The sequence below is a fragment of the Ovis canadensis genome, chromosome 1 (genome assembly GCF_042477335.2).
Source record: "Ovis canadensis isolate MfBH-ARS-UI-01 breed Bighorn chromosome 1, ARS-UI_OviCan_v2, whole genome shotgun sequence".
Classification (NCBI taxonomy): Eukaryota; Metazoa; Chordata; class Mammalia; order Artiodactyla; family Bovidae; genus Ovis; species Ovis canadensis.
The window spans coordinates 22,305,558-22,319,725 of NC_091245.1; the positions used below are offsets into that span (position 1 = coordinate 22,305,558).

The 14,168-nt window shown below is 46.3% G+C and overlaps 1 protein-coding gene across 2 annotated transcripts; it reads right to left on the reverse strand.

Moving 5' to 3' along the window:
* Positions 1-544: 544 nt before the first annotated feature.
* LOC138440848 (cytochrome P450 4A11-like) lies at positions 545-13,039 on the reverse strand. Of its 2 annotated transcripts, none has more exons than XM_069590888.1 (12): positions 12,845-13,039; positions 9,301-9,442; positions 8,615-8,659; positions 7,982-8,109; positions 6,870-6,994; positions 6,378-6,532; positions 5,827-5,933; positions 5,553-5,743; positions 5,322-5,455; positions 4,198-4,262; positions 3,978-4,054; positions 545-1,465 (listed from the first exon to the last, which is right to left on the reverse strand). In XM_069590888.1, the coding sequence occupies exons 1-12, from the start codon at positions 13,037-13,039 to the stop codon at positions 1,297-1,299; spliced, it is 1,533 nt and encodes a 510-aa protein (XP_069446989.1). In that variant the 3' UTR covers positions 545-1,296. The 2 variants fall into 2 exon arrangements, with proteins under 2 accessions (XP_069446989.1, XP_069446995.1); XM_069590894.1 differs by having other exon boundaries at positions 1,264-1,465; positions 6,378-6,436.
* Positions 13,040-14,168: the final 1,129 nt, after the last annotated feature.

Sequence of the window (14,168 nt, forward strand, 5' to 3'; positions counted from 1 at the left end):
GAAGAACCATGATCAGCTGATGTGCTTTCTGAGGGCAAAAACAACATGGAGAGGATGGTGGAAGAAGGTAGTTATGACCATATATAAAGAATTTGCTTGCAACGCAGGAGACCTGGGTTCAATCCCTGGGTCAAGAAGATTCTCTGCAGAAGGGAATAGCTACCCACTCCAGTATTCTTGCCTGGAGAATTCCATGGACAGGGGAGCCTGGTGGGCTACAGTCCATGGGGTCACAAGCAGTTGAAAATGACTGAGCAACTAACATTTTCACTTCCTTGACCACGTGACCAGTTGCAGAAATGAGGGCAGTAATTATTATGAGTATTTCTTCCTTATTTTGTTATGAATATGACTATGGGTACACATTTGTATCAGATTTTTTTTCTTCCTTCTCTCTCCCTTCACATATAACATGAGATATATTAATAACAGTTAACCACACAGCATTAAATTCCAGGATATCAGGGAGAAGAGTGACCACCAACTAATGACTTTCCATTGTCTTGAGTGGAAAGAGTGAAGCATCTTTCAATTACACATAGGATCATTGGCAGAAGTATGACTTTATTTGCAGATTAAGTATGGTTTAAAGGGATATATAGGAATGCCAGGTGGAAGGGGTGGGATGTATTGTCTGCTTTTATGTGTCAATTTGAATAGGCTGTAGATCCAGGTAATCAATTAAACCAAAGTCTAGCTGTTGTGAAGATTTTGAGGATATAGTTAACATTTACAATCCATTGAATGTAAGAAAAGGAGATTCCCTTCATAATCTTGGGGAGCTTAATCCACTCAATGAAGAGCCAAAGAGCAAAGTTCTAGAAGCTGAGAATGCACAAAGAGAGATTCTCCCTTGAGTTCCTCAACACCTTGGTTGAGGCTGAGTTAAATCAATTTCAGATTTGTGATCTCCTAAACTATAAGATTATAATTTTATGTTGTCATATGTCACTATATTCATGGTAAATTCTTGTAGCAGAAAGAAGACACTAATAAAGGGCAGACAGGCAGAAAGGAAAAAAAAGACAGGGAGAAGCAATACAGGCTGGAGTAGGGCAGGTGATGGAGAGTTAAGTGGACAGTCAGAGATACAGGTGAGTAGGAGAAGGGAGCAAAAAAGAGGTAAGAAGCCTGAGAATGTGTGAGAGAGTCTGATGAGCAGGAGACAGATGAGATCAACTGGCAGCCAAGCAGGTGGAAAGAGGGAAGTCGGCAGAGAGGCAGGCAGAGGGGAGCAATACAAAGATAAGATGGCAGGAAAGAGTCCCTCAGAACTTGTCCTTGTCCTTGCAGATCTTAAGTGAGACTCTTGAGATGCAGGTGGATCCCATTCTTGGGCTTCAATATAATTTCTGGTATGAGGCAGGGAACCCTGGAGGGATCCGGTGACAGCTCAAAGCGAAGCAAGGTCAGGGCCAAGGCCACCTTCAACTCATTCATGGCAAATCGCTTCCCGATGCAGTTCCTGCGCCCAGGAGGGAAAATGAAATGAGAAGTGGTCTCAGATCCTGTTCTGATCTGGGTAGGCATTGGCCACTGACCAGAAACAGGATATTCAGTGCTGTCTTCCATGTGGCCAAGCCCTGATCCCTTTCTTACTAGTCACACTAAACTTGCCACCCAAGCCTTGGTTCACCCTCTCCCTGTGACCTCTGACAAAGTCCACCTCTCTAAGGACTCCTAACTCCTACTTCTCTCACCAGAAAATCCTGTTGGCAAGGGTCAGCACTCCTAAGTCACAGAGTCAAGTCAAGTGAATCAGGAAATGTGAATTAGAACTTTGTTCACTGGCCCACAGGCAGTTTCTGGTCTCAGGTTGGGCAGGGCAGTGTAGGGGGTAGGGTAGGCCATACTCTGAGGTCCTTGTCATATATGGGGAAACACAGGGACCTGAATCTCCAGACAGGACAAGACAGGGTTGTCTAAGGAAGTCTAAATGGCAACAGGGAGATTTCCTGGAGAGGTCACAGGTTAGCGACCCTGAACCTGCTGGATCATTTGCCTCCCAGTTGATGAACTGGCCTCCTGTGTCCCCTCAGCTCCTCAGTCAATGTGCCTCTGGAACCTTCTCATTCTAATCCAGAAATGACCCTCTAACCATCCCTTGGGCTCCTCAGCTGTCCTTTTCGGTCTCCCTACCTCTTCTTCATCTTCTAAAGCTGCAGCATCTCCAGGCCTGCTATGTTCCCCATCACAGGCAGGAAAATTCCCAGTTCTTCAGCTGCATCACAACCCTCTCTGGATTGTTCCTCACTCATCTGGGATCTGTCCAGCTTCTCTTCCTCACTTAGCTCCTCTTAAGATCCCTTCCCCACACCTCTTTCAACCACAGGCTCAAGGCTCAATCCAGTGAACACCTGTCCTCACCCCTCTGCTGACAACACTCTTTCTTCCCTGGACCCCAAATACCATTAGTATTAACCCAAGAACACATCACTTGTGTCCTGTCCCAGGATGGTGCCAGGAACATGGAACCTTCCACAGTCTGCTCAATGAATGAATGAATGAGTGAGTGAGTGAGTCAAAGAAAGAAGGAATGACGTCTGTCTTGAATAGAGGTGGTTTTTTTGGTTTGTTTTTGTTTGTTTGTTTCTTTGACCATGCCATGTGGCTCATGGGGTTTTAGTTCCCCAACCAAGGATTGAATCTGGGCCCTCTGCAATGAAAACAGAGTTCTAACCATGAGTCCATCAGGGAAATGCCAGAGTATTTGTTTCTTGATGGTGAGCTCTTGAAGTTAGGGACAAAATATTTTGTCTCAATGTCCCCAATTCCTAGCCTAGGATTCAACACACAGAGACAGGCTCAATAGTTTTCTATTTAAATAAAGTTAATTGAATTTTTAAAAGATGGAGTAAAAGTAAATATTAATTCTGACCTAGGAATCAAGCTGCCTAGTACTTCTTATCCTTGAATGGCAACCACAGGACATGTAGACATGTCTACAAGGAAGAACTGGATCCTGGCACAAACCAAATCCTAGAGCAAATTCTGGAAGACAGTTTGACTCAAACCTGTTCTGGGAAGGTTGATTCACTAACTGAAAATTTCACAGAATTGTAGATTCAGAAAAAAACTTGTTTCTACTAAGAAGCTCAAAGTTTATGGAAACTAGTATTTCAGCGCAGGATTCTAGCAGCCTGGGAGGATTTTCCAAGCAGCTGATAGAGAGTACTTTTGCCCAGCTCACAGCTCTTTCAAATATGCTCTATGTTTTACATGCCAGGAACTTTTAAAATGCATATGTCCTATTCAAATTAGTCGATTTTTCTCTCAAAAGCACTTGACTGTCTCCTTTCTATACTTTTGCCAGCTTGGACTATTGGACTCAAAGTATGGTATCATGAAAAAAAATCCCAGATCACAGGAAAAGTTTTGACAACTGGGGAAATTGTCACGTGTTTCAGACATTAGTATTGCTGTCAAGATGTCTTTCGGACAGACCACAAGACAAAGTGAGGCACATTCGTATCAAACTTTCTTGAAAGGCTGCCATAACTTTTCCAGTGTATGGCTTCAATAGTTGAGACAGGTAGGGCGTCTGAAAATGGAAACATGCAAACTACTCAAGATTAAACCAGATGGAGAATGGGGATGTAAGTAGAAAAGGTGTAACTGAGAAGATGTAGAATTTAAAAATCCACCCTTTAAATTTTGACAACTGAAATGGATGACATGAAATTTAATATTTAGTGAGTAATCCTCGTTTTGTAGCATCATCATCTTGCAGTGAGGAAAACATTACAATACACTAAACTTCTAAACAACACTAAAATGTTGCCAGCCATTGAGAAAGAGCTGTGGGTAGTCTGTGGTCTGCTCTAATAGCCATTTGTCTTTTGGACAAAAGACACACACTTCTATCCCAACTCACCAACATAAAAGGCATAACTACATGCACCACATGTAAATGTAGACAGTCACACACATCGAGTGGCACCCAATGACACCCACTGTCCCAAGTACAGAGGCCTCACCTGGATCCTCCTGAGAAGGGCAGGAAAGCATGGCTGTGTTGATTAGAACCCAGTGCAAACCGAGATGGGTCAAACACCTGCAGAGAGAGCACCAGGGCCAGGACAGGTGGGGTCAAACTTCTTGCCCAATCCACCAGGGGACAAGACTCTCAGAGCAGGAGCAGGAGGAGGGGTTGGTGTGGAGAGAGCATCCCATCCCCTTCTTTCATGGGCATTGTACCTCTGGATTCGGCCACACCTTTGGGTTGTGGTGAAGTCCATAAATGGAGAGGGCAACTTTGATTCCTGTGGGAAAGGGAGGAGAGAGAAAAGCCTGATGGTCCCCATGGAACAGGGGGCAGGTGTCAGCACAAAAATCCTGGGAGCCACCATGAGAACCACCCTCCATCACTCTGAATGAAATGATGCTCTTGCAAGGCAGATGGGCTGGGCATGACAAAGCACATGAGCACGGATTAGGAGTAGGTAACCATGTAAAAGAAGGCTTATACAGGGAACTCTGTTCAATGTTACATGGCAGCCTTGGTGGGATGGGAGTTTTGGGGAGAATTGATACATATATATGTATGACTGAGTCTATTTGCTATCAACCTGAAACTGTCACAACATTGTCAATCAGCTATACTCCAATATAAAATAAAAAGTTAAAAAGAAAAAGAGAATTAGAGGCTTACCTTTGGGACCAAATCATATGACAATTCACATTTATAAAGTGCCATCCTGACCCTTGGGGAATGTGAATTAACTCAACCCTCACAAAGCCCTTAAGGAAGACACTCATAACCTCAGGTGCAGATGAAGTACCTGAGCCTCAGAGAGGTTAAGGGATGGGTCTATGATCCCACAACTAGGAGGAAACAGTGCTGGGATTCAGACCCACTATGAAGTGAGCCAGTGGGTGGCCTCCAGCCATGGCAGGGCTCTCAGACCTCATCATCAGCTGTTCTCTGCCATCCATCAGAGGGCTCCTCAGAGACTGAACCATCTGAGCCATGGCAGTGGAGTCTCTGAGCTCCCTCCTTTACTTAGACACCATATGGAAGAACCATGCCTCCTGCTGCTTCTGTCTGCTTTTCTCTGAAGCCTTCACATCTCAAAGAATTAGAATTTCAAGCTCCATTACACGACCACATTCAGAAGTGAGCATTTTCCCCTTGAGCTTTTGCTGTGTTCAAGTTCTGTGTCAAGCATTTCACACACCTTATCCTAACTACAGAGTAAATAGTTACCTTAAGGTAGATACAATAGTCATGTCATTCCACAACTGGGAAAGCACATGTGGATTTCTGGTTTACCACGTGGTCCTACAGAGTGCTTAGCTGAGTGGTGAGGTGAAGTTCATACCTGCAGGTAAGGAGCGTCCATCAGGGAAGGTGATGGGCTTGCTCAGCTCTCTGCTGATGGCTGGTACTGGTGGATAGAGTCTCAGTGCCTCCTTGATGCACATGGTGGTGTAGGGCATCTGGTCCAGATGGTCCCTGAAAGGAAGCCCATCTGAGGGCAGGCAGGACTGGACAACCATGGATTCTTTCGAGTTCAGGTAGGATAGGGTTCTTCCATCTCCAGGACACTCACCAGGTGATGGAGGCGCCATCCCCCAGGAGGCTCAAGATCTCTTCCCGACACCTCTGCTGATGCTCAGGGTGGGAGGCTAGAGCATAGAGGATCCAGGAGATGCCACTGGCTGTGGTGTCATGGCCCCCAAACATGAATGTGTCCACCTCGGCACGGAGGTCCTCGTCAGACAAGCTGCTCCCATTCTCCATCTGTGGAGGCAGGGCTAGACTGCAGGTATGCCCTTCCTGTGTGCTTCTGCCCAAAGGCTCAGGCCTCTCCTGCCCACACTCACTCTAGCAAAGAGGAGGATGTCCAGGAAGTCCAAGTGCCTCCTGCTCCTCACCTTCTCCAGCTCTCCCTCCTTCTGCAGGTGAGCCTTCCTCTCCTTGATCACTGCATCTGTCCCAGAGCAGTGGTTCCCAGCCAGAGCTGAGGACTCTGGGTGGTTCAGAGTCTGCACCCACCATAAGCCTCTCTGCCCTTCAGGCCCAGTCTGGGTGCCAGGTGAATGAGGGTGAGGTTGGGACTGGCTGAGCATGTCAGGGATTAGAGTTCCAACATAGTCTACTCCAGACGGGAATCCCGACTCTAGCACAGCCCGGGGGGCTCTGCCTGAATGCTGCTGGGAGGGGTCTCACTCAGGCATCACCAACCTGGTGACTCCTGTAACTCCCTGTTCAACACCTGACACCCCGACCTCTGGGTTCCCAGTCCCTGTAGCAGGCGGGTGTGTGCCATCTCCTGAAGAGGAAGCAGGGGTCTGGGCTCTGCCTGAAAGGTCAAGGTCAGGCCCTTTCACATGAGCCTGATGAAGATTGGGGAGCAGCCCATGAAGAGAAGAACCTGTGTATTGATGGGCAAGCTGGCAGGCCTGGTGGTTCCAGCGGCCTTCAGGGGTCAGCCTGTAGATGAGGTCGTTCTGGTAGAAAACATTCCTCAATCGGGAAAAAAGCATACTGTTGAGGTTCTTAATGGCCTGAATGTAGGACTGGGAGTTCCTGAAGGGAGAGGGTACAGAAGAGACCGGAGTTGAAGGAACCTCTAACCTGGAGAGGGAGTGGATCTCTGGGTGGAGGATTCCTCAGTCAGTGGGGACAGGCAGCACTGAAGCATTGCCATTTCTGCTTCAGCCTCTGAAGCCCTCAGTATTTACAGGTATCCTGAGGGCCCAGGCTTCTCCCTTTGTTGTGATCATGGACTTAACTGTGGTCCATGTCTCTCTGCAGAATGTTACTTTTTGTGCTGATAAGCATCCCTGCTGCTCTTCCTGCCTCTCAGGTAAGTCCTCCCCAGCTGGTGAGAACAGGACCCTGCTCTTGAAAGGCTGTCACTGACCTGTCATTCCTGACGCTGCCCTGATGGCTGAAGGCACACTTCATGATGGTGTCCAAGGTCATCAAGGAGATGTCTCCAAGGATCTCCAGAGATGAGTCCTGGCTGATGAACTCCTCCCACTTGTCCTGTGGAGGGAGGGTGACATGGACCTTGCTCTGCTCCCCCAGAAGGCCTGTGCTGCCATGGCCAGGCTTTCTTTCTGTCTCCACACCATCAGATGAGATTTCCTCAGTTTCTAAGTGGTTATGTTTTAGCAACTGGGGGCTGTAGCACACAGGTGTGTGTAAAGTGATGCTTATTTTCTCAGAATCTTTGCTATATAATTATTCATATTCTCTCATAATATTCTGAATTAGTTCTGAATTTTATAAATAATTTATGATGATAAACAACTTTTTGAAGGCCAAAATGCAGTTTCTCCGGAGACATGGGGGGATATTTTGTGTTCTGATATTGGACCTGATCAGGTGATGTCCAAGACTGGTAAGCAAATTTCTCAAGGCAAGATAGAGCGTAAGAGTACAGTACCTGTGCCCTCAAGAAAGGGACATCGGAGACATCCTTTCCTTTCATTCATTAAGCATCCGCTGAGACCAACTGGTGAGAAATCAAAATCCTAACTGGTGCTCATGCAACAGGACTCAGCTCTGTGAATGTAGACTTTGTCCCATATTCTCCCATGAAGAGTTCAACTCCATGCAAGACTCCTGGGCCCCATGCCAGAGACTGCTTGAGTGGCATCCTGGGATGTTTACCCTACCCCTGAAGCTGTCATTGCCCAGGCCAGCCAGGGGCAGCTTGGGCTGCTTTCAAGGGGCATGACCCCTGCTGTATTCCACTGTGTTGAAGATGTGGAGATGGGAGAAGAGTAGACCCTGAATACACCAAGGGTCTGTTTTCTCTTGTTGAGGAGCAAATTGTGTATCCAAGCTGATGCCTGCATGCTCCTCAGTCCAACCCAGGTTTGGAGAGGGCTGTCTCATATTAAGTTCTGAATATATCATTCTGGGAGGCTGTGTCTGATTGACGTGTGAAGGACACAAGTATCTGAGAGTGGACTTTGCCAGCTGTGCTAGATGTGAGCAGGTACAGGTGACCAGGGATGAACTCACCAGCATCCCTCGGACAGAGTCGGCCATGAGACCCAGGTAGGGCTTCAGGATGTCATGATGGAAGGCTGGGGTCAGCATCCGCCGGTGCTGGAACCATGTCTCCCCCTCCAACAGCAGCAAACCTGTCCCTGGACCACAGATGGCTGTGTATAGGGGTCAGGGAGCCTGGATCAGAGGGGCAACTGGGTACAACTTGGGAACCAAGGGTGTCAGGAGAAGGCACATCATGGATGAAGGTAGAAAAGGCCATATTTTCTATTTGTGTATATAGAATATAATATATATGTATAGTATATTTCAGGAATGTGAATTTCCAATATGTCTGTCCATAGGATTTGAATGAGATAGAGGTCAATAAAGGTAGGGGAACAGGCCATAAAGGACTTATCTAGAAGTCACACTGCAAACATTGGAAAGGACTGAGAAGCGATATGGAAGAGGCTGAACTTCAGGAGGGCTCTCTACACCATTATGAAGAATGAGGGTTTCATTGGAAGAAAAGAAATGAGGCTTGATTCAGAGATGAGGATTATGACAGGGTGCTTGGCACCTGTTATTCTCTGTGAGTCAGAAAGTCAACTGTTGGTAAACCTAACTGGGAATGTAACAGAGTACTAGTTTAGATGTACTTACCAATCCAGGGGGCCAAGAATCTGCAGACATCATTAGACTTAGGATCTGAAAGGTAAGGAAAGCATAACAGGAGAGTGGACTGGACCAAACAAGGCAAGCAGCCCCCAGAGTAACTGTGTTCCAGACCATTGGTTGCCTTCCCTTCCTGATGCTTGTCAGATGGCAGTCTGTCTCAAGCTACCTTCCACTTGCTTCCCATCCCTGACTCTATATCCTGATCATCACTGTCGGTCTAGGAAGGCAGACTCAGTGTTCCAGCAGTAGAACACCCACCAGACTAACACAGTGAATGGGCAAGAAATATAGGCTCTGTTTAGTGCCCCAGGGTAAGACAGAAACCTGTGATTTCCCTGCAATGTACGATGGTATAGCCATGCTATGACCAGGATAGGCAAATGCAAGTCAGAGTGGATAAAAAAAATTGTCTTTTAGATCTGGGGCTATTTACACAAACATTATCTAAATAGGGTTAAAGAAGAAAGAAGGAAAATACGTGGCCTCAACCAGCTGTTTCGATTTTAGAGTAAGTGAACAAAGTTCTTGTCCTGGAATATGGGCTGGATGTTTGGATGGTAGTGAGTTTGGGTATTGATGACTGAACTGCCAGTCTCTTCTGGAATTTCAGACCCAGGAGGATGTACACAAATGGAAAAGAGACTCCAGCTGGGATCCTCTTTTGTACTCACCAGATCTCCCCAGGACCACCTTCATGTAGTCAGGGTCATAGACAATAAGGTAAACATTGTCCCCCCACATCCAGCGAGGATAGGCACAGGGGAATTTCTCTACCCTTTTCAGTAGCTCTTGTAGCTCATTTTCCTTTGAGCGCTATAACAGAGAGCAAGATCAGTCAGTAAAGTGTCCCCTTTAGGATCAGTGATGGGAGCGGTGCTGGCAACAGGAGAGCAACATGGAGATAGTTCTGGATCTATCAGCAGCTATTTAGGACTTTGGAATTGCTTCAGAGAAGCTGGGATCTGATCTGGATTCCTGTCTCTTGCAGTGACTTGGCCTAAGGCCCAATCTTGGCTTCCAGATGGATCCTTTCTAGGCCCTCACCCAGAACTGCCTTTAGAATCTTTCATATAGTAGATGCATGATAAATGTTTAATAATGGACTCCATGGTGTACCAATGTTTTTCGCAGACTTATATTGGAATTACTGGTTAAACCATGCTGGAGAAGACTGTTCAGAGTCCCTTGGACAGCAAGGAGATCAAACCAGTCAATCCTAAAGGAAATCAACCTTGAATATTCACTGGAAGGACTGATGCTGACGCTGAAGCTCTAATACTTTGTCCTCTTGATGTGAAGAATTGATTCACTGGAAAAGACCCTGATCCCAGGAAAGACTGAGGGCAGGAGGAGAAGAGGGCAACAGAGGATAAGATGGTTGGATAGGCATCACTGACTCAATGGACATGAGCCTGAGCAAACTCTGGGAGATAGTGAAGGACAGGGAAGCCTGGCATACCGCAGTCTATGTGATCACAGAGTCGGACATGACTGAGCGACTGAATAACAACAATAAATTAAGTTTAAGTGAGGTCATTAGTTATACCCAAATCCAATTATAACAGGGAAAATGCAGACACAGAGACAGACATTCAGAGAAAGAAGATGAAGTAAAGAGACATGTGGAAAAGATATGATTTACCATCTTTACCAGGAGAGAGTCCTGAAACCTGCTGAAGAAATGAGCCAACTTGATTTTAAGCTCCTGTCTCTAGAACTGTGAGACACTAAATTGTTTTGTTTCAGCCATCGAGTTAGTGGTACTTTGTGGCTGGCCTTATACACTATTGGGGCTTCCCAGGTGGCACTAGTAGTAAAGAATCCACCAGTGAATGCAAGAGACGCTAGGGATGTGGGTTCCATCCCTGGGCTGGGAAGATCCCTTGGAGAAGGAAATGGCAACCCACTTCAGAATTCTTGCCTGGAGAATTCCATGGACAGAGGGGCCTGGTGGGCTACAGTCCAAAGAGTCAGACATGACTAAGCAACTGAGGACTTACACATTATTACAAGTATGCTTGTATGGGTGCTAAGTCGCTTCAGTCATGCCCGACTCTTTGTGACCTTATGGACTGGAGTCTGCCGGCTTCTCTGTCAACAGGATTCTCCAGGCAAGAATATTGAACTGGGTTGTCATGCCCTCCTCCAGCGGATCTTCCTGACCCAGGAATTGAACCCACATCTCTTCCATCTATTGCATTGGCAGGCAGGTTCTTTACCACTAGCACCACCTGTAAAGCCCTATTACAAGTATAGGATTGGCCGAAAAGGTAGTTCGAGTTTTCCATAAGATGGTAGAAAAAACCCCAAAGGAACTTTTTGGCCAACCCAATAGGTAATATTCAAGGCAAATCTGTTTAAAGGAGAGATTGTTACTTGATTCAGTCTCACTGAAGAATGAGGAAACCCATGTAAAGGATATATACCCAGGTGAGCTCCATTTAAACTCAAACCTGTTGACCCCAAGATGTCCCTCTCCAGGGTTCCCAAGGCTCCTTAGGTGCCTATATTGTCACATTTCAACTCAATGTCCTCCCATCCAAGTATTAATCAGGCTTAACTCTGCTTAGCTTCTGAGATCAGATGAGATCAATCATATTCAGGGTGGTACGGCCATAGACTCAATGCAATGGGTAACATGTTGACAAACTTCCCTTTAATATCTCTCATCCCTGTGTTTTCAGAGTCAGCATAGAGCATATTCATAGGGATTATGCCTCACTTTTCAAAGTTTCAATGGACAATAAGTTCACGAAGAAGGAAGGAGTACATGTAGGAGTGATGAGAGTTTTAATACAAAATTCTGGTTGGAAGTGTCTGAAAGAATCAGAACAAATGTAAAAAAGAGGGAAGCAATATCTGTTAGACCAGCAGAAGTTGAGAGATGATTCAACACCCTGAGGAATATTAGTTATGCAAATAGAAACCATTTACTACTGAAACTACGTATCATCCAATGACCATTAGTATGACGAGAAAGTCACCGGAGGAAATTTCAGTTGTTCCTTATATCAAATCCTAGCTCAGAAAGGTGACAACTGCATCAAACAAGAGGTAATGATTTCCCTGAATCAATAAATAAGTGGGAAGTCTCTAGTACAACAACTTGCATGAACAAACTGAGTTTTGGTTATCTCTCTGGAGCCGATATTATTTCCTCTGTCTTTGGCTCTACTCTGCTGGAAATTGCTTGGCTTCCTTCTTTGAGAAATAGAAGCTTCAGGTCTCTGCAATACCCTACCTCCTAAGATTGGTTCAGTTCACCGCCACTAATGAGCCCCTCTCCATGTGGCCCCTCTCCTTGTTCTGTGCCATCCTCTCCAATCAGGGCTAACAGAACTCCCTGGTAGGCACTGTCCCTCGCCAGCAAGCAAGCAGCTCCTTTCTGTCACTCCACACACTCTGGGCCTAGCATTCCTTTGTGTCAAGCTCTGCTCGGTACTAGGGAACAGGATGGGGATCATATCCTCAGCCCCCATAGAGCTCACAGTCCAGGGGTTTGGAGGATGGGAGCTAAGAAGTAAACAGATTCTGTTTAATGTTGCAACTCAAGTGCCAGTACTCCTTACCTGGCACCATCCTAGAAATCTCACTCATGCAATTCAGCTACTAGTTTTTGCATTGAAATCATCAGCCTTGAAAAATCCCTCAGCCTCAAGCAAATCAAGCTGGTTTTGGCCTACACCTGATTTCACCACCACCGAGTAGGTGAGCCTCATTTTCTGTGACCTGACACCATCTTAGACTCCTGTCTGTTGTCCCCACACACAGTGAACCCACAGGGCTGATCCATCAGACTGACATCTGTGCTCCCAGGCAAGCTCAGGACCAGGCAGGGTGGGGAGGATTGAGGAATGGGCAGGGAAGCATCTGGAAGCCTGTTCTGTGAGGACAGCTGAAGGTGCTCTGCCTGGAGAGTGGGGAGACTCAGGAAGGAATAGTCGTTGTCCTCAAGAGGCAGGGCTGCCAGAACAGCCTGAGATCTCCCTAAGGAACAGTGTCTGACAGACCCGTGGACACCAGCACAGGTCCCGGGAGGAGTGAGCTCCTTGGACAGGGTGAGTAGCCAAGACCTGAGAGGTTAGCTGGGTTCTTTTGTGAGGTCATGTGCTGGTCATACAGCAAGGCTTTGTCCCATGGACTAACTGACTATGCCCAGGCCCTAGAGCCCTAGTCCTCCCTTTCCTCCCACTCCTCCATCCTGCTCCATCCTACCTTCAAGCTGTGCCCACAGAGCCAGTGGGAAGGAGGAGACGGGAACTGATGAAATACTTTGAGCAGCCACTGTCTACGCAGGTAGAACTGTACCGCCTTGAGCAGAAGCAGAACCAGGCTGAGCAGAGATACCACCTGCAGGGGCCCAGAGACACTGCCCAGGGCTCTGGTGAGGCTCAGTGCAGAGACACTCATGGTACAGTGGGTTCTGGGCTGCTGACTGTTCCTGATTGTGGCTGACCCCTCCTGAGCACCTAACTTGGTCTGGGAGGATCTCCCCGCCCACCTGGGGGAGGGTGAAGGTGAAGGCAGAGCTCAGACCTACGCCTCCAGAGTTAATTATCTGTGGAGGATACACCTTGGGTGGGCCCTGCAAAAAGTCATGGAGATCAGATATAGAAAGAAGAGCAAGGGATGAAGATTTATTCTCATCTCTCACTCTTATTTTTTCATGTTTATCTCCATTCAGGCAGTCTGGCTCCAGAGACTTTGCTGTTAACCACAAACTTAAGAGATGATTATTGGGTTGAGACTCTGGTCCATACATAGCAGCCCCCAAACTTTCCTGGGGATGTTTCAATTTGATCTGTTTTCCAATGTTTCCAAGTAGCTGTAGAATATTTCCGGTTATCAAGTCTGTGTACTGGCTTGAGTGCAAGCTTCACCATCTTCCAGGTCAGCTTTTGAGGAAGAGTGTTAGGCAAACCATGTGGTTAGATGTAGTAGTCATTGAAAATGATGTTTATGAAAATTTTTCAATCATCTGAGAAAAACATAACAAAGTGTGAAAGAAGAGCGTACAACTGTCTGTAGAGTATGAGCTTAACTCAGAAAAATTGTGTCAGCTGTGGTCAACATTTATTAACCAATAAGTGTTTTTTCCATTTGTTTGGTACCCACACAATCCAATCAAGGATGCCTTGAAGGTTGTTACTAGGCATTCTATGTCATTATACTTTCCATAGTCTGGAACAGAGGCTTGTGCCCTTACTGATACCCAATAAATACTTACTGATTGGATGAATGAATGCAGGATGGAATGAGGATAACTTTGGATTGGTTTTATCACCATCTTGAACAGACTGGGTTCAGTTTTGGGTGTCATATTTTAAAAAGGAAATTAATATTTTTATTCCAGGATGCTTCCTGGATCAGCTTATAGGGAACAGAAAGGTGGAAGAGGGGGCAGTCGACTACTCCCTATCTGCTACAGTAGTCTCCTCCCCGAACTACACTATCCCCAAGGTGGCCACTTGAAGCAATTACTCCTGTGGGCAAATCATCCCAGATACTTATTTCTGGGTCTGATAAACTTACCACTTCT

What these genes read in the sequence shown, in the direction of transcription:
- LOC138440848 (XM_069590888.1), bottom strand. Translation starts at nt 13,039, where the DNA reads ATGAGTGTCTCTGCACTGAGCCTCACCAGAGCCCTGGGCAGTGTCTCT. An exon ending in ACATCCTCCTCTTTGCTAGA is followed by an intron (nt 5,744 to 5,826) that starts GTGAGTGTGGGC and finishes CTGCCTCCACAG; the next exon opens with ATGGAGAATGGGAGCAGCTT. An exon ending in CCCTTCTCAGGAGGATCCAG is followed by an intron (nt 1,466 to 3,977) that starts GTGAGGCCTCTG and finishes TCCTGGGCGCAG; the next exon opens with GAACTGCATCGGGAAGCGAT.